At 45.7% G+C, this 20806-nt stretch overlaps 1 protein-coding gene across 2 annotated transcripts in view; it reads right to left on the reverse strand.

Moving 5' to 3' along the window:
- Positions 1–20806, reverse strand: part of LOC144800537 (vitamin D3 hydroxylase-associated protein-like) — a 306080-nt gene that overhangs the window by 22912 nt on the left and 262362 nt on the right. For both annotated transcript variants that reach the window (XM_078671688.1, XM_078671687.1), the window contains exon 12: positions 8099–8138. In XM_078671688.1, the coding sequence (XP_078527814.1) occupies positions 8099–8138 (40 nt within the window). The remainder of the gene's footprint in view (positions 1–8098; positions 8139–20806) is intronic.

Below are 20806 nucleotides of genomic sequence, written 5' to 3' on the forward strand. Positions count from 1 at the left end.
CACGTGAGTACAAGTAACCACAGACATGTACAGTCTTATTAGCCTCATTCGTGAAGTGCAACAGTGAGTTATGCAATCCAAGCTGCGTAAACACAGTCCTGCTACACCAAAAATTGTGATGGGTTGAATGTTTGAATTAAACTCAGTCACTGGTAATGACTATGGACCTCAGGGCACTGCTTCAGCTTTTTATATAATGACCTTAGATGTGATCCAACATTTGTAAATAGAACTGTGCAAACTGTGAATGGATGGATATATTTACTTGAATTGTAGTCAGTATTTTTTCACCTTTTAGTAGGTAATATTTTGAAACTGTCAATTCAAGAAATCATTTTTGTATGTTATAGATAATGGTCGTTTGCATTACAGCAACATCACTGGTGCAGAGATTGTACAAACCATTGTTTCAGTAGCTTCAAGACCACAAAGATGCAAGGCTTAAAGATTATGGCAGTGATTGTCCAGGACAGAGCTGTACTTCTACGCCCACTGGAATATATGTGCTGAATTTCAGTGTTCTTAGACTGAAGTCTAAAAGATTTTGATATCTCTCAGATTTTATCTTTATGTATATGGCTGTACTGCTGTAGCTGGCTCGCTGACCAGGAGCAGTAAGACCAATATAGGTCTGTCTTTTTGCTTCATTCAAGTGGAGACCCATATACTCTACCCACATTTAGCCTTATTATCTACATTCATACCCCCATCTATATTCTTCTGTTCTATGATCAATCTTGGAGCCTACATGTGGAAAATGTACTCAAAGGAAAAGGGACAGAAAAGAGTAGAATGGCCATTTCTGGCTTTGGCCACTTTACAGCAACTCGATCCTTTTTCAAAAACACATGAGAGGGTAGGTTAGGTTGCCAGAGAGTGTTGGGAGGAGGCTCAGTTCACAGAATGCAGGCCCATGTGGGCAGGTGTCTGCACCAACCAAGGGATCTGGGGGCATATTATCAAGGACCGGTGTTAAAATTATCGCCGGTTTATCGGCAGGAAACTGCCGATAAAATGGCGATTATGGGCTTGATAATACGCCCTTGTTAATTACCATAGAAGCCCATGTTAACACAAGAACATGGGCTTCTATGGGAATTAACAAGGGCGTATTATCAAGCCCATTATCGCCGTTTTATCGGCAGTTTCCTGACGATAAAATGGCGATAATTTTAACACCGGTCCTTGATAATATGCCCCATTGTACCTTCCAGATAGTGAGAACATTTATGTCATTCAGAGTAGGAGTTAAACTGTGGGACATTACATTGGCCTTACATCAAGCTTATTGGGAATAAGAAGTCAAAGTCAAAGTTAATTTTATTCAATTAATTAAAACCATCAAAGTGCAAAAAACAAAACAAAACCACTCAAAACTACATATATTGAGATCATAAATGTAAACTCAATCAGTTTCCCCCAACTTATAACAAAAGTGACAGACATCAGATTTTTTAACAAAGGACAATTAAAACAATTATTACACTTCATGACATCTTACTATCTTCGGGGTCATTATCTACAAAAGGTTAAAAATACACTTCGAAGGATTGCACAACACTTCATGCATAAAAATTAAATGCTCCAGCCATCTATAGCATGGAAAATAAGAAAACAGCACTCCAGCACAAAATAATTTGGCCCGGCAATTAAATAAAAAAGTGAGATAAAATTTAGCCCATCTTGTTTTATCCAGTGTCATATGAAGAGAACATTAAAAATAAATAATTAAATAACATGACTTAAAACAGAGTTCACAGAATGGTTCAGTTGTAACCTATTCCTATGCCTGATTGCTCCCGTTAAAAAGCTTGCTACTCCAATCCACACCATAGGTGATGCTAGCATTTGCAAGTATGCCAGTGCCGGCCTAACTTGTTCAAAATGACAACCTTTGAGTAAAGGATAAATACATTTCCTGCGTAATTAATTATAATAAGGGCAGAAGATTTTTAAATGGAGGGTATTCTGTTCCGAGAAGTTATCACATGGGCAAGGATCTAGTGTTCCTTCTTTAAAGTACCCTTTCGGAAAAGTTAAGAGCCAGGGAACCATATTATGCCTAAATCTTATTAAAACAAACAGGTGGTATGGTTTGTTTATATAGGATAAATATGTTTGCAACTGTCTGCCCAGGCTCAGTGTGACAAAACTTCTCACCATAGGTTTTACCAATTCATTCCCCTCCCGTGATGACATACATCTATCCAAGAACTGCAGCTTAAAGTCCCTTATGGCTCATTTGTCCAATGCTGTGGGCTTCAGAAACAAGTCAGGACAACCAAGTATCTGGACCTTAATGTATCCAATCCATGGGATATCTAACACCTTATCTAAAGAGATGCGTCTTGGATGATCAGTTGGGTGAGATTTGACGGGGTTTGTGCATTAAAGGGGCAAACAATTTGTTGGCAATAAAACCTGCTTCTATCTCCTCATGTATGTTAAAAACTGGGGTGGATGCGGGGACCGATTACAATCGGCGCAAAAAAGCATTTTCGGCCCCCTGAATATCTCTGACATCTATGTATCCCCAGATGTCGCTCACATAAGTCGCCATGGGGAGACACTTGGCGTTATAAATCTTCATGAGTGCTGGGAGTGGCTTAGATCCAATTCTTTTTGCAAAGTCTACAATAGCCCCCGAAGCTCTAGCTAATACTTTCTTTTTGTGTGTGCGCTGCATGGACCATGATGACCTATCATCAAAAAGAACACCTAAGTATGGAAATGCGGGGAATTTTACTAGTTCTACATTCTTGCAATTGAATTTGGCCTTCATTGACCTGTTTGATCCTATTGACATAGCATGGGATGTTTTAAAATTAGTAATCAAGCCCAGGGGCTCCGTAAAATCTATAAAACAGTTTAAAAGTGTTTGCCGCCCCCTAGCCGTCCTCGTCACCAACACTGCATCATCGGCATACAGAAGTGCGGGAATCATTTTAGTGCCAGCTCTAGGGATGTCCTGCATTACAACAAGAGATCAGGTCGTCCCCTAGATTATTGATATAAAGTGTAAACAGCAAGGGTGCGAAAATGCACCCCTGCCGGACCCCTCTTTTAACTTCCCAAGACTCGGTTAGGCTGCCATCTTCATTAAAGCAGACTGCCGCTTTTGTATTTTCATGGATGGCGGCCAAAAAAGATATCAGGTCAGCGTCAGTCCCTATATCTTGGAGGGTCGCCCAAAGTTTTGATCTATTGACAAGGTCAAAAGCCGAGGTAGGTAGATAAAGGCCAGATGAAGGTCCCCGTGCTTAGCGACCGTATACTTCCCTATCACCAAATGGAGGTTGAGTCATTGGCCCAGCATGCCTTTTCCTTGCCTGAAACCGTATTGAAGGTCAGAAACTATGTTTGCTTGATCAAGCCACTCTGTAAGGCGTGCAAGGACCACTTTCCCCATAATTTTGGCCGCAGAGTAAAGAAGCGAGATGGACCTATAGCAGGCTGGATCGTTTCTAGCCCCCTTCTTGAAGATTGGTATAATGACCGTCTTGGCCCACGACAGGGGAAAACCAGACAGGGTGGTTGCATTAAAAACATGAGTTAAAATTTTAGCCCACAACTTAGGATCTGCTTTTTAGCGATCGTCCGGTACTCCGTCAGGACCTGGGGCGTTCTCCCCTGACGTTGATATAATCTCTTTAGTAAAGTCATCCGTTGTAAAAACTAAGGGATGTGAGACAAGATCACTACCTGCAAACCCTTCAGGTGTTGCAGTGAATAAATCACTGTACACTTTCCCAAAGTAATGAACCCAGCTATCGGCTGGAACTAAACAGTTGTTACTCGAGTTTGGTGATTCACCTAACACTGGGCTATTAACAGTAGACCAGAACCTGGAGCTATTTTTCAGGACACTAGCCTGAATAAGCTCCTCCCACGCCATCTCCCTCTGTTGTTTTTTCCACCTTTCTACAGCAAGTTTATATGCCCTCCTTGCATTCTTAACCCCTAAGACTACCCTGGGTTTTTGCATGAGTTCCTGAATGAGTTGATTATGAGCACTCATACAGGCTTCATCAAACCATTTCCTATGTTTTGGGGGCCTTAGTTTACGGTATACAATTAGGTTTGAGACAACCTGCTTTGTAATTCGATCAAAGGCATCAAGGACTGATAGTGGACGGGAGTCTTGATCTGAACAAATTCCAAACTCCTGTGCGCAGTCAATAATTAGTTTATTAATAAAGTTATCATTGGTCATCATTTCCCACCTTATTCTGCACGCTTGATCTATGGATGCAATTCTAGCATTGGTGAGTTGCACCATAAGCCTCTCTTTATTAACTAACAGCGCAAATATTAAGGTCCAATATCATTGGGTTGTGGTCACTAAAGTGATAGTTCATTGTACTTAATGTGCCTAATGACGACAACAGTGAAGATGAAACTAAAATATATTCAATCATACTTTGCCGACCTTGGCCAATGTATGTGGGTACAGGAAGTATGCTATTCGACTGTGCAGGGCAGATCAAGTTAAGGGTTGATAAAAGACTTTCTAAGAAGGACCCGGAAGGGGTATGTTCAAAATGAGTTAACCCGTCGGGACCATACTCCTCTTCCAATCTTACTAGACCATTGGTAGGGAAAACATGAATATTGAAATCACCCAGGACTAACATATTATAAGGAGTTGTAGAGCTGTCCGCAAACTTAATCAAAAAGGCAGTAAGAGCTCTTAAGTGATCTAACTCATCGATTCTAGTGAATGAGTTGTAAAGGGTTGGCAGGTTCTTCCCTTTCAATTCAACCACTAAAATATTAGGGGAACATGTATCTAGCAACCTTGCTTTATATAGCAATTTGAAGTTAAACATCAACAATAAGTCCCCCCAAGCTCACCCCCTACAGAATGGTATAGCGCATTTACAAATGGATATAAACCCATCCAGAAAATAGGTTTCATTAGCCTCCCATGTTTTCTGTAGTGCTATAATGTGGTGAGTTGCAAGAAAAAATTCCCAATTGACGTCACCCCTTTCGGCCCTTAGGCCAAAAATGTTCCATGATTGAAGTTTCACACTTCCGCCGTCAGTTAATGGTCGGGCTGGGCTAGGTTTTACAAAACCAGATGGAGGCGACTGGCAGTTCAAAGGGGGAGGTATAATTAAAATCGGTGAACTGACCGCGGAGGCATGTATTTCGTCATCAGATCTTCGCGGTTCTCTAAAGCCACATGTTGTGTTACTAACGGGTAGTCAATCTTGGGTATCTAATCCAGAGAGTGCCTGGAACTTATTTGAAAGAGGGATAGGGGGAACTATTTCCTTCAATGTTCTTAATGGTGGCTTATAGAAATATACCAGAGGCAAAGCCCAAATGGAGGTGGAAACCATAGGGCACGGGGCATGTGCCCTTAAAATCGTCTGGACAATCAAGGGATTTCGGAAGTTGACAATCACGCAATCCCCCTCGATATTTTTTAGCGACCGCCCCACCCACCCGACTCTACGTATCATAATGAAGTTATTGCTCATGGGTACCCTAAAGCCTTTATGTCTGGATAACCAATCTACGGTTTTATTGGGGCCAGAATTCAGATTGGTCTGGTCTGAGCGAGGGAACACCAGCCAGGACCAAAACATAAGGGCATGCAGCCGGTGGCAAATCTAAGACGTCCACCGAGGGCTTGGTGTTCACAGCATTCAACATAGTGGGATCATCTCTATGGTGATTACTGGGTTGCATGATGGATTTTGCCTGTGCCATAGGTAATGATGTCTAGGTGGGTTCTGTTAGTGTGGGTGAAAAGAATTCACCGGCCACCTGTCCCCTGACCTCCCATGGACAATTGTGGATGTCCCCCCGATCCAGATGGCAAACATAGTGTTCGTGACGTGGCAAGGAATGCATTGCCAGTAAGCTTTTTTCCTACACCGTGGGCCACATCCCTATTATGAACCCCCACAGAACCGATGCTCTCTGATAGCAACTGCGCCGCTTGTGCTTTAGGTCCCCCCCGGGCAGGGCAGTGACACCCACATGCCTCCATATTATCTTGAGCATTGTTCAATTTTAAAAGATGAGACAGTTTTTCTTCAATCTCCCCTAGTTTGCTTAAAAAAGGAGCTAAGAGAGCAGAAATAAGAGTCTCCAAGCGTTTCCAATGATCAGGGTCACCTCCATGCTCCACCAGGGTGGGGTAATCAGGGTTTGGAATTAAGGACGTGCCACCATTGGGTTTCGTGGAGTGATTCACGCATGTCCCTAAAGCTTGATGTTTAAGCTTTGCTTTGGCCTTATTTCTCGTTGCCACACCACCCCTTGTACGTATTGCCGGCGGTTCCCCGTTCCCTCCGTCACTATTAGCTCCTACCCAAGGCTTAGAGGAACATGCCGTGCTTTCCCTTTCCCTAACAGTTCTTTTAGATCTGGTAGCGGGAACACCTTGGGCTGCCCGAGACGTAATTGTAGTGTGAACGTGGGAAAGGACCGGGGATACAGGCAAGTCTAACTTCTCCTCCGTGGCAGTCACCTCCTGATCCCTAGGGAGACTCGTCCTTGTACTTTGGGTGAGTTCAGAGGTCTCTAAGTTGTCTGTCTCTATAGCCCCTGATTTAGAGGATAGGCCATCACTTGGTCCCCCAGCCGAGCTAGCATCTGATACGTCCAAACTTGCGGGGCACCCAGGGGAAATTTGACCAAAGATATATCCCCCAGAGATGATTGTTTTTGCCCTGCATACGACCCCAAAGAGAGCCTTTTTTCTGTAAGCTGTATTTTGTGCATTAAAACTGATTCTGCCCTTGTTAAAAACGCATCCATCGTTCCCACTACAACCTCCCTCCCACCCTCAGACCAGTAACCTTTTGTTTAGAGGTCATGGCCTAAAAGCAGAAATAACCTCAGGGTTAATTAAATTCCAGGGCTCAAAGAGTCTTAGCACAGCAAGTAAAAGGGGGGTGGCCCCGCCCGGCCTCCTTCGGCCTCTGACGGGCTCAGATGGGCCCGCCCTTGGTCTGGGCTTCGTCGGGGCTGCGTACCGGGCCGCGGTGGAAGAGGCTGTGCTAAGCGCATTGGCCCCGCCTCCCCCTCACTCACGGCAGCTGCGGGCTGGTGCGATGCACTCTGGGGGATGTGGTCCTCCCCAGAGTGTATGTGGAAAGATAAGAGGCGCTGTGGAGGGCGCTGTGATTGCAGCATAGCCCCTGGGACCCTCGTCCCATCAGGGGTTTCAAAGACGACAAATGCGGTGTTGCGGGCGTTTCCAGGCAGCAAACAGAGGTCAAGCAGGCAAGTGACAGAGTTATTTGGAATGTAATGATGGTTTTGTAGATCTGTTTCTGATATTTTTTGTCTGGATCCATGGTTCTCAATCACAGTCCCAATGAGAACCCTTCTAGAAAGTTTGATGATGTCTGCTTGGTTTTTGAGACATACTGTGACATAATTCACCAGACGTACTCTGTAAAGGTGATCTAGTAAATTTACCAAAGACATGCTACCAAAACCTTCTCAAGCAATTCACTATACTAACTTTTTTTTAAAACGTCTTTTTATTGAGTGTATCACTATACTAACTTGACATATACAGTTTACCTATAGCCTGTTTTGGTTGAATCACACAGTTTATGGCTCAAATCTAAAACTGGAAACACCTGAAGGGAAGTAGACAGTTCTACCAAAGATACTCACAACAGGATGATAGCTGGCCCTTATCAAACCATAACTAGTCTTAAAACAAAACTAGTTTTAAGTGAAAGGGAAGCCCAACCAGTACACTGAGGTATGGGTCCGATGAAGTGTGTGTATCGTGCCTACACATTTCAGCTGCTACCCTGAAATGGTGGGCAGACTACTAGCAGAAGATGTGAACTATCCCAGTGGGGGATTGGTTTACGTGTGATCTGTCAAAGGGATCTTTGACTGTTTTCATAAATCCTGCTGAGGTATCATAATTTGGATTCATTACTGAGGCTCAAAATAACTAAACATTGAATTAAATGCTACAACTCCACAGTAAACTATAACAGTCAAAAAGATGGAGAGTGGTATAGTTATTAATGGCTGAACATGACAAAATTACATTTTAAATCTTGTTGTCTTTTTTAGAGGTTTATGTTACAAAAACAAAAAATGTAAATACCTGTATGGCAGCGTGTTGAGCCCAAAGTTCCTTTGCAGATCTATTTGGGTTAGAAGGAATGTATGTTTTAGATCTTGGAAAACCACATTCAATAACTGCTGTTTACTTAAACATAACATTCCACATGTAATCCCAAAGCAACCTTGGGCTCTTGAGTTTTGAAAATCCAGCTTCAAAAACAAATATCAGAATCTGAAAGACATTGCATTCGATTATATAGGATACCGATAAGGTTTCCAGAACTTTCAAGTCACTGTTAAGTTTAAGAGTTGAAACAGACAAGAAAGTTAATGATGTTGAGAACTTCTGAAATGTTTAAAACTGAACATTTCAAGATGGATAAAGGTATTAAGATAACGGAAACGTAAACAGATGAAAGGGAGGACAAACAGCTAGTTATACTTCAAACTATGCATTTTGAGGATGAATCCTCTTCGCAAGGAGATAAGATTTAAATACTTTAAGTGAATACTGCTTATCAAGTAGTGGAACCCAATACTGATGTAGTGGGGTTTGGATACTTCAAGTTCACATACAAATTAGTGACTTAAAATCAAGTACAAATAAAGTCAAGAGAGGTAGCTGGGGATCAAGGTGCACACACTGAAGCATCAGTAAAGTCTATGGCTTATGAAAATCCATACAAAGCAGCAAACATATTGGATGCTCAAGAAGGAAGAGAAGCCACCAATTCCTCTTCTGATTGAGCTATTCTAAGTCATTACATAGAAGGTTCAGAGCACTGGCAAATAAGTCTACGTAGAGTTACTTTCTCATCAACTTCTTTAATTCTTTTTAAAACGGAGGTATGCATACTTCACTACCTCTAACGAGACATGTTTCGTCTGAGCAGCAAATACACATCAGATATCATCAGGGCTGAAAGTAAGAATAACCACATGATTTTAAATGTAATCTACAAGGCACAGGATCAGAGAGTCATCACCCAGGTCACTGTGGGCCCAATTTACAGAATGAACTTAAGACTCAATCCTAAACTTACTACTATTTTGGTATTCACAGAATGCACTTACTACTTTTGGTATTCACAGAAGTTAGGATTGTGTCTTAAATCTGTCTTAAGTCTGTCTTAAGACAAACTTAAGACAAAATCCTAACTTCTGTGAATACCAAAAGTAGTAACTTCATTCTGTGAATACCAAAATAGTAGTAAGTTTAGGATTGAGTCTTAAATTCATTCTGTGAATCGGGCCCTGAGACACTAATTACTGCATGTGCACGAGCATTAAAGATGAATTAACAGGAAAAGAAAAGTGTATCATACTGTGCCTAGGAGGCCTTCATTGTTTACGTTTTACTGCATAGAATCCTATTGAACTCCCAGCGTGCCAGAATTAAAGAAAATATTTTGTGAGACGTAACTGTAAATTATTCCCAGTGATAACTGTTTCATGTCAGGTGCTCACCTAATTACGTATTCTATTGACAGATATCCACCAATCATACCTAGATCAGTACTACAAATTTCAGTACCTACAACATGCTATGTAAATTTTCGAGCCTACCAATATCAGAGCTTGTGAGGTTGCTAACAACAAGCACTAAGGGCCTTATTTATGAAGGCCTTGCGACACTTTTGCGCCGCCGTTGCGTCACTTTTCGTAAACAATGTGACACATGGCACCCTATTTACAAAGTGATGCATCTAAGCAAATGCGTCACTTTGTAAAACCCTGCGCTACATTATACCTGCGTCAGGTATAATGTATGCAGGGTGTGCATTCCCCTGCAAGAAAGCCTTGTAGAAGTGTCACAGTGAAATCGCGACACTTCTAGGATGCCACTGCATCACAACATTTCGCCTGCCTCATGGCAGGTATAAGGGTGACGCAGTGCCATAAGCACAGGCCTATCCCATTCACTGCTGGAGTGCGTCATGCTTGCGACACAACTATAGCAATGCATGATTTTGCGCCAACAGATACGTCAGGATTCCTGACATGTGTTATTCCTTGCGATATGTTGCGCCGTACATTATATGCGGCTCATCCATCGTGTCGCAAGAAGGGTGCCGTGAACCTGTTGCATCGCTGTTTCATCGCAGCAATGCGACAGTTTTCATAAATGAGGCCCTAAGTATTAATATCATCTCTTACCTTATACTTTTGTCATACATACTTACGCATATTCCTCAGTATCATGTCACTTCTGATGCTATAAAAATCATTATACAATCAAATTAGTTACTACGCAAGACACCAGCATATAAAGTTATCAACAAGCTGATTATACCAGTGTAAATGTTACCTATCAAAAAGTACGCTCGTATATTAACGATTACGCATAAGACCATAAAGTCACTTCCATGCGTGCCTCACTTTGAAGTGAATTACATCTAATAATTTACCATACACCGCAGTACATGCGTCAATAGGGAAAAGTATGTCCTCATCACTAACCATATCATAACGATGCTCTCGTCTTGATAATAAGGCATATGCCCATAAGGCTACCTAAACTCCCTGCACGTGTCCCATTACTGATCAAACCAAAGATATTCCACCCCGTACATTGCAAAATCTTACAGTGAGAAGTACATCATATCTCACACACAACACTGCTGCCGCGCGTGCCTGGCTCTCTACACATACCTAATTTAAACATTAAGCCACAAGTGATGTGCTCCATATGTATGACAGAAAGACCTGGCGGTCAGCATCGCGATCACATTGTTGTATACAACACTGATGTCAAGCGTAACTCAAGGACTAGTGTGTACTCTCTCCATATCACACTTTAACAAAAATACAAGGAATTACAAGTCATCAAAACATAATACCGCCACATACCTAAAATCAAGTTCACCTCATAATATTAGCTAGTGTCAGAGCATTAGAACTGTCCTAATTCCAAAAAGAAAAATCGACTTTACACTCAAAATGTTTATGCATTATAAACCACAGTAGAGCTTAAATATTAAATGTTTAGATTTCTAGACTATTATTTTTTCCATCTTCTAGCCACAAGTGCAACTTTAAAGAAGGGATTCTGAATCAAGGAATGTTGTCCTGTTATTCCTCTCACTCCTCTTTAAGAGATTTTGGCGAATAACTTGTGGGAATCAGTGTTTCTTTGCTGATTTTTGAAAATGTCACGACAAAGTTGTCTGAGTGAAAATTAAAGCCTGGTGATGCTGTGTTATATAATGCAATGTTACACTGGTGTATGTCGCGCTGCAGCACCTGCAGCACATGCCGCATAATTTCCAGGCAGGGAGAGGGGTGCAACACATTGTTGATCCTTTAATAGTGTTTCTGCTACAAACATTGTTCTAGGACACAATGGGGTATATTCACAAGAACGTGTGATAACTCTTTCAAGAGTAGTGCAACGCAACTTTCAACATCACAGCCTATCGCAGGAAAATAACCCAATGTCAACTTGCAATTCACAACGCAGCGGTAGCATGCAATAGACACCAGATAACGCTGCAAATGTCTGTGTAAAAATCAACGCCAAGCCGCAAAAATGCGATATGCGTACGCTAAAAAACATTCAATTAGGCCAACCGCGGTACAAAAAGTAGCGAAAATCAGCCACAGGCCTGGAAATCCCACGTGTCTGGCGGGACAATGCACCATAAAAACTTCAGGAAAAATACACCAGAAACAAGCCGAAGCAAGTAGCAACATGGATGCACCCTGATCCAGCGCAGAGGCCAACTCGAACCCCACTAACCCTACAGACTTCCAGCAAGGAATAACGGGTCGGGGAAGGCCAAGGAGAAAAGGGAGAGGAAGACGGGGTGCAGACCGCAGGAAAACAAGACCAGCATCACGGAGGTGACAGAACACTCCCAGCAACTGACCAACTAGCAGACCACCTTGATTGCAGTGTTAGTGCTGAGGAGGCCAATCCAGGAGGCCAATAGGCTCCGGCATGAAGTGACTACCTAAACCAGGCACCAACCCGCTGCCAACAGGAAGGAAGCAACAGCGACAGGAGGTGGCAGTCCAGCGCCACCAGAGGAGCTGGAGGAAACCCAGGCCACAGTCATCAGTGTAGAGACGTTGCAAGGAGTAGAGAGGACGGACACAGCTCGAGAGGACGTGACACAACCTCAACAGGGAGTGCAACAAACAGGGACTGGGGTGACAGGGGAGATGGGCACAATGGCATATATGCACAACGAGGTGTAGCACACTGCACACCCACAATCACCCAGGAACATGTCCCAGATCCTCTTGGCACACTGCAGCACGCACACATAGCAAGAACAGCACACCCACATTGACGACAACATGGAACAATGCACAAAGCCGACACTGTAGTCCAAATGTACATTGTCCCGTAGAAGAATTCAGCACCCCCAAACAGTCACAATGTACATTGCCATACAGTCTGCATACAAACTAGCACACTGAACCAACATACATGTCAACACAAAGTCAACATGCACCTCCCCTTCACATCGCAGAGGGGCACACAAAACTTTCAGCAGAGCATAGAATACAACACATCAGTGATGCTGAAGAGGACCACCATACTGTCGACACCGACGCCCTACAACAGGCCATGGATATCTCACGCAACCCCCCACCAGGACCTGGCCAGCCAAGCTACTCAGGGAGGAACACCGAGCCTGCAACAGACCACACAGCAGGAAGCACCCGCAAGCACAGCTGGCTCACGACACTTTACTCACCCACACATGGCACCTCAATGCCATGTGTCAGCACGCCGAAAGGAGGTGGCCCAACAGGTGTGGGTGGGGGCCGAACCCATGGAATACGAACCAGGACACATACGTAGGTGTCTATCACCCCTTCAGGGCCCACCCACACCCCAATAAGGATACCCACACTGCCATAGAGACAGATGCAGATGCACATCCACAGGACAGAACCACGCCCAGGAGCACTCAAATAGCAGTCACACACCCATGTTGGCTATGCGTACGATGGCCCTGGCCACTCCCCTTACGAATTGAGTGGGTGACAACAAAGCTACATGTCCAAACTCCAACCTGCTGCCTGCGGTGACATGTCTGCATCCGATGTACACAGCACAATGTAATGTCGTAGGGCCCAGGGCCCTCATGCATACAACAAGACCACAGGGACACATGCAGATATCATGTTGAACTGGCTACGGGCAAGTGAGCCCAGCCCCTTTATTGGCAGGGGGACATGTACAGAGACACCTGTGCTGGATGTGTGTGGGGTGAATGTAAGCCATACCGCACGGAATGTCTGCTGCTGGTAAACACTTGAACATTGGACACCAGTGCAATGGAAACAGAAAGCACATGAATGACAGAGTCAACTGCTGAGCAACATGGAGTGAGCCGGAGAAAGTCCAGAGGACAGCCAACATGCAAACAGAAGTATCCGTGAGTTGCAAGGCACTGGGGTTGGCACACTAGAGATGAGCGCGCTCATGTGAAGAAAAAGTCTTGGATTGTGTCACTTCGATATGTTCCTGATGCGGATGAGGTGGGGTGTGTTAGACCTACATCATCTTCCCCATCAACGTCTCAGGGCCCCCACACTGTTTGGGGTGACATAGCTGCGCAACAGCTCCACAGCACATAACACAATCAGCAATGGACAATGGCCTGCGGTGCACTGAGTCACTGGCACCTGGAGTGCTGAGCAGGGTATCAGGCCGATGATGACATCCACGACAGGCCTGAGCCACTCCGTAAGTCTGTAAGGACCACCGTTTCAACCCTGGCAGATGGCAGTTGGAGGTGGTCCTTGCGGTGATGGCGTGTGCCTCCTGCAGTGATAAGATGTCCGTGCCGCTCTGGACTCGCTTTGGTGTGTGAGGCCTGGTGGGACGCATTTGGGCCCGGAGGCTGCGTACAACTCAAGGCCACAGAGAACTGGCATTGATGACCCCAAGGCCTACGCTTCAGGGGCCATCCAATGTCTCAGGAGAAGGGGTTCCGGACCTGACCAGCACAGAGTTAGTGGCCCAGGATGCACTGCGGCGGCACAGGCATCCAACCACGGGACGGTGATTTGCGGTGCAGTCAGGTGGGCCATGCGACCTGAGCGGGTCATCATCAATGTCCGAGGTGTATGTTTGCGGAGGGTTGAGGGGGACAGTGGAAGGTATACTCCAGGCCATGACGCCAAAAGGTTTGATTTTATCCGGAAGCAGTAAATGGAGGAGTGGAATGCGACAGCCTCGTTGTCACCACCAATTCGGTATCAGTTACATGAGGATTAAAACTGCCCCCTAGTCCATAGACTCAGATGCCACCAAAGTTCAACCAGAGAGTGTCCATGAATGTCGGGGAACAGACTTAGTGGCCCCGGGGCTGAGAGGGGATGCAGTCTGCAATGATGCCGGTACACTGATATGAACTTTGCCATTGCTAAATCATGACTCTGTGACCTACTGGACCACAGTGTAGGCCAGAGGCAGGGGTCAACATGGGCCATTCACTGAGTGTCGCCGGCATAGGTGGGCATGGCATAGGCCGGCCTGCATACTTCAGGTTCAGTGGCACCGCGTGTTCAGTCACCTCTGTGACTGTGACCCGGCTTTCATCTGATATGAGCCGCATCTTCCTCTTACTCCTCTCCGTGCGACAACTGGTGTGGACTCTGCCATTTGTGATTCGCGACTAGGTGCTGGATGTGAGACCTACTGGTCCACAGGGTAGTCCTGACCCCTCATCCACGTGTCGCCAGCTGGTGTTGAACAGGGTTTGTGGCAGCACGTGTCGCCGGCTGGCGTTGAACAGGGTTTGTGGCAGCACGTGTCGTCGGCTGTCGTTGAACAGGGTTTGTGTCAGCACGTGTCGCCGGCTGGGGTTGAACAGGGTTAGTGGCACAACGTGTCACAAGATGCCCATATGGAACTATGCCTCACTGATTGAGGGGGTCTGGTGCTGTGGCCGCTGGCCCGGATTTGGGGTCACTGCCATTCAGGAGCCAGGACACAGTTTCACATATGGGACGTACTGGTTCTCAGAGGACGCCGATAGAATATGTAAATGAGGAAGGAGTAATGTAGGCCAGTGTCAGGGGACCAGTGCTGCTCTGAGTGAGAGGCTGGCAGGGATCACGGGTCTCGGGCTTGGAGCTTACAAAGGCAAGTGGTGGGCCCTCCTTGACACACGCCAGTGTCGGCAGCTGATCAGTGTGACCTGGCTGTGCAGGGTTGGGCCTGACGAGTTTGTGGTCCAGCGGGCCGGTGTATGGCAGGTGCACAGGATCACAGGCAACTCCACTTACGAGAACGGCATCGGCCTCGTGACAGGGTGGGAGGCGCCGCCCTGGCAAAGACGTATGGCTTTCTGGAAGAGGACCACACCCGGGGCTATGTGCTTTTTATTCACACCCTCCATGCTGACCTGGCATATGCCGGGCCATCCCACTCTGTTCACGCTTACAGGGGGCATAAGAGGTGACATTTCTGTGAGGACCCCCACTGGCTGGGATGACTTGGTTGCGTCCACTGTCCACTACAATCCATACTCCAGAGGTGTATGTCGCTGTGGATATGGGTGTGTTCTGCATACTGAGGTCTGTCCAGCATATCGCCGCCACTCTTGGCATTGTGTACTTTCCCAATCATGGTTCTACTGCATCCTTCACAAATACCTGGTTGCCACCTCTCCCCACATTCAGCTATTTTGTGGCTGAGGTGCCATGGCATTGATTGGTCATGTTCACAGCTAGCCCAGGTCAACATTGTAAGTTTTTCTATAGTGTCTGGAGGGTGGGCATGTTGTTGTGCATGTTGGTTGTGATTTTGTGACATGTGCATTGCCAGAGTTGTGGATTGCATGGTTGTGGAGCTGAGGTGAGTGGGGTGTTAATTTTCCACTTGCCAAGGGGCTGTGCATTTCCCTTGGTGGCATCCTGTGAACGCTGGTTACTGATGGTCTGTTGAAAGGTGAAGGGATCCTGCACACTGGCTGTGTATTTGGAGGCGACATCGGTGACGGTCCCACGGTGTTCTGATGTTGTCTGCACATTGATGTGTGACGTGTGCTTCCTGTTGAGCTGATTGTGTGCTGTGTCACCTGGGTGCACAGGTGGGACATGTGTGCAGTGGATTGCCCCCAATTGTGGAAAAGTCAGCCCATAACACACCTGATGCCCAGGCTGCTGGCGCAGGACGCCTCTTAGTTCCCATCTTGAACAATTACAAAATAAAGAGACGGGCGCTGGAAGCAGGGAAACAAGAACAGAGTTTATTTCTAATGAGGAGAGCCTGTCACTTCGGACACTCGCATAGTGTCCTCAGGAGGTGCTCTCTCCTCCCTACCCACCACACCCACGCACACACCTTCTCATGAGGCTTCGTCTTTTATACACATGTTTATGATGCACAAACATTCCTTATTACAATAAAGACGTTGTGAAGTAGGAAAAGGCATGCTTGGAATCCCAGCTTCAGGCCTATTCCCATACCAGTTGCTCAAAAGTCATCCTCCCCTCCTGGGTGTAACAAGAGATTGTGATCTCTCAGCCGGACATTCCAACCGGACACGAGGGCAGGAGGGGATGATCAGGTCAAAGGTTGGGCAGGCGATAAGATCGGGCACGTTGGTTGGTGTATCACGGTTGTGTTATGCTGGGCAGGGAAAGGGGGGGGTGTACATCCACGAGGCTTGGTCTTAGGACTTGGGACCGGGTCGAAAGGCCAAGTGTAGCCGGGGGGGTTGTCAGCTGAGGGGAAGGGTGTTCTTGGGAGGAAATGGGGGGTGTGCGGGTCAAGCAGGAGTGCTACTTCTAGAGCAGGGTCACGCAGAGGGAGAGGGTCTCATGGCCGATGCATGAGCAGTGCGCGAGGGGAGGGGTGCCGAGGGTTTAACAAGCGGGCAGAGAGGCCATGGTGCCTAAAATGGCTGTCGTGTACGTGTGGGCATGGGTCTATGCTGGCGGGATAACACGGTCAGTGTTCAGCGATATCCGTTCTGCTTACAACAAGGGGTACTGTGAACACAAATGAACGCCGCTTATGTACATATACATTGTCATTTTCAACAGTCGCCGCTTTTTTACATAAGCTAGTTCAGTTCTATACAGTCGATACGATAGGCGGAAGGGGTACATGTGAATTTACATTTGTCGGGTTATTCATACAAGTCTAGAGATCGGTATAATACTTAGTCGGGGTCAATCAAGAAAAATTTTCCAAAACATTATAGAATCAAGTTCAGACTTTCTCTCCGGTGACATCAACATACAGTAAAAATGCTCTGATACCTTCGGGTCTTGTCAGTGCTATGCGAGACTTCTGGAAAACTAAATACATGAGTGACCGATGAAACATTTTTGAAAGCAACACAAAATGGTTGAGGGAGGAATTCAGTTCGATACAAGCAATTAGTGAAGGGGTGGGCAGAAAGTTCAGGAAGGGGGGTCTTTGTCACAGTGTCTTTTTAACAGAGTCCGTCTTCTTTCGTTGGCGCTGTTGAGCACCGGCGGTGGAGCTATAGGTCCAGCTCGGATTCATCCTTACGCGTTGCAGGGTGCGATCAGTCCTCTGCTGTTAGATCACAGTCCTCTTTCCTAACTGATCTGCGTGTCTTTCTTCTTCCGTGGCAAAACCTTATTCTATCTAAATGTTGCTCTTCTCTTCTGAGTCAAAAGTTATGCGAAAAGGGTGATGTTGTTGAATAATTGAGGGAAGAGAGGGCGGAGTGGGATCAAATCTTTGAGCACACCAAGGGACCAAAGGAGCAAAGGATGACGAGCAGGCAGGCCCACCAGTCGGGCTCAAAAGGGACGGGGACTTCAGGCACGAGTGGTTCAGCAAATCGAGGGCTTCAAGGCAGCCCTTCATTTCTTTATCTGCCGGGTTTGAGAGTGGTGCCTCGTCCCGCGTCTTGTTGCTCTGCGATTCCACCTTTGGTCGCGGTCACACGTGCTTCATGATCTGTGGCCAGGCTGTGCGGCACGTCCAGCTCCTCTCCTCCGGGGATTGTATCTTTGAATGGGTACAAAACAAGTTTTAGAAAACTGGCAGAAGAAGACATTTATACATCTCAATTCCGTCCCCAATCCTAAGTAGGTGGGGATAGGTTCATCGGTCACAGTCAGAAGTCATCACTTTTAGAGTCTATGTAAGAGGGCATTTCCACTGTATTCGTAAGCCTATTTGGCGTTCATTCGTGACGTACGTGGAGAGAAATTGGAATCCTATCAACAGTGTATTATATCAAACTCGAAATCGAGTCCTTAGGTAGAGACTCACCCTTTTTCTTTATAACCCAAGTACTGACAATCTTACATTTCCCTTCGGGGTCGGCTAACTCTTGCAAGCAGGGGGTTATCATCATGAGAGGGGGGCAGAAGTTACACATGTTTTTCTTGGGGAGTGACCGTTAATCAAGGCCAGCAATTACGCTTCGGGGATAGCTGATATGGAGCTGGGGTCAATCGGGAGAAGCGAGGACGCTTTGGACAGGAAGCTGGGGTCAATCGGGGGAAGCGAGGATGCTGTGGACATCCGCACCTAAGTGCAGAGGGGTGAGGTAATCTGGGCATTGGGAATTGCATTTCTAACAAACTGAAAAACAGAGGGCCATTTGACGTTATAGTCCCCCTATAAAAGGGCCAGGTTAGGGGACATCAGTCGTCTTACCTGTCCTTTCCTTCATTACCAACTCGGGTTCTATCGTTTTGCAGAAAGGAGAGGTAGTAATATGGCAAGTTACAATCATTTTAGTTCCTGTCAATTTTGCCGAACACCTTTGTGTTCGAAGAGACCCAATTAGGTTTGTGCCGGGGGGGCACAACGTTACCATACAAGGAAGGAGGGAACAGGGGGGAACCCTGAGAGAGAGAGAGAGAGAGAGAGAGAGAGAGAGAGAGAGAGAGAGAGAGAGAGAGAGAGAGAGAGAGAGAGAGTCCGCACTCTAAATGGCCCATTCGGTACACGTATGACATGGAGAGAGAGAGAGAGAGAGACGTGCACAATAATGGGCCATTCAGTGCGCACACAACACAGAACAGCAGGGGTTAAGTAATACGGAAACACAGGCAGGGGGATGACGTAGATCCATACATTTACGTACACACAAACTCAGGCGGGGGAGACAGTACATGTATTATTTACAAAAATCCAAGACAAAACATAGAACAGTTATTGGCCAAAAGGATCTCTTCCTGTGTGCTGCGCATCCTTAGCATCCCAAGCTCTTTTTACCTTTTTCTTCTCTTTTATCGTCGGATGCCTTTACTGGTGGCTTGGGTTGTACACACTTACGCCTTTGGCAACTGGTCAAGAGCTAACTTGATTGGGCTAATGAGTTTCCAGGCTGAGGCAACAGTGGGTGTCAGTTGGAAGAACAATGGGGTAGCTTTAAGTTTCATATCTATGAGGGTGCGAAAAGGATGTAGTAGATTTCAAACACTGGCAACATTCCTAGTCCTCCAAGCGGAGGGTACTTGGGTAAACCTCACCTCGGAATATTCCTTAAACTTTCCCTATTTAATTTAAACGTAGGATGCTTATTCATTAGAGCACGTCATTTTTGGTTGTATTATTCGGGGTGTCAAGCGAAGTCATATTTTGTAGTTTCCGCTTCAGGCTGTCCTCCCACGCGCTAAGTTCAGGGCATTGTTCGCTCATCGTGTGTAGGTACCATAATCAAACGCCTTTTTCCCATCTCTTCGTTCCGTTAGATCACCATTTTCTTTTTCGTATCTTAATCGGTGTTTCAATGTGACCTGCAGAAGGAGGGGAGAAGAAGGGGGGGGCGCGGGCAGCATTTAAAAACACATCAGCGCGCATAAACCCAAAAAAGCTTTTACTTACTACTTACTCGGCCTATCTCCACGGAACACAGTCCCTGCCAACTCGGCATTCAAGCCCAGATGGACCTTTTAGTGTGGGAGAAATGTTATCGGAAGCCTGTGGATAGCATAGGTCGCCCAAGTGTGGTATCACGGGTCGTATGCAGGGGGATCAGGTGGCACTCCTTCGGGGCGGCTTAGGGGCATTTTTAAAACAATTTTCCTGATACAAGTAGCATATAGAGTAAAGGCTAAATACCAGACCTTTAGCGGTTGCTTTAGGCCGTACAAAAATATGCAAATTACATACAACAAAAACCTGACCGTTCAAACTTGCAATATTTCTGTGTACCATACTTTTCAACCCTTAGCTAATCGAGCTGAGCCATTTCACCAGTAATTTAGCTATATCGGAAATAGTGGTCATTTATTCGAAACTTACCAATTTACGCGTGACAACTACGTTTGCTTTTTTTTTTTCAAAAAATCTTTAATAAAAATGTCGGTGCATAAATACGGGCCTACAACCTCGTGGGCCGGCCAGAACTGTACATGTGGGGATACTTATTAGTGGAAAACCCAATGGAGTCGGTGGTCGTTGATTTAATAATAAAAAGTGCGACAAGTGCAATAAAATCATATCGAAACTTCAGTGTGAGCAAGTATCATAAGTGTTGAAATTCGAACTTTCAATAATCATGATGCGCCACACTTAACAACAATTCATTGTCCGAATGTTCAATCAGCACCCATCTCACTTTAATTCATTGTCCGAACACATAATCAGTACCCATCCCATATCAATTCATTGTTTTTTTTAAAACTGTATACATGTTTCATGACACCAAGGTTGAGCAATCGGGGTACAACAAGGAGTTGAAAGTTTCATTTGTACCAGCGCCATTTTGGGTGCAGCCAGGCAGATCCAGGCATAGTCAAAATCTCTACCAACTCGTGGTTGGCCCAGAGCCTCCTTCGG

This window comes from Lissotriton helveticus, chromosome 1_2 (assembly GCF_964261635.1).
Source record: "Lissotriton helveticus chromosome 1_2, aLisHel1.1, whole genome shotgun sequence".
NCBI classification, from domain to species: domain Eukaryota; kingdom Metazoa; phylum Chordata; class Amphibia; order Caudata; family Salamandridae; genus Lissotriton; species Lissotriton helveticus.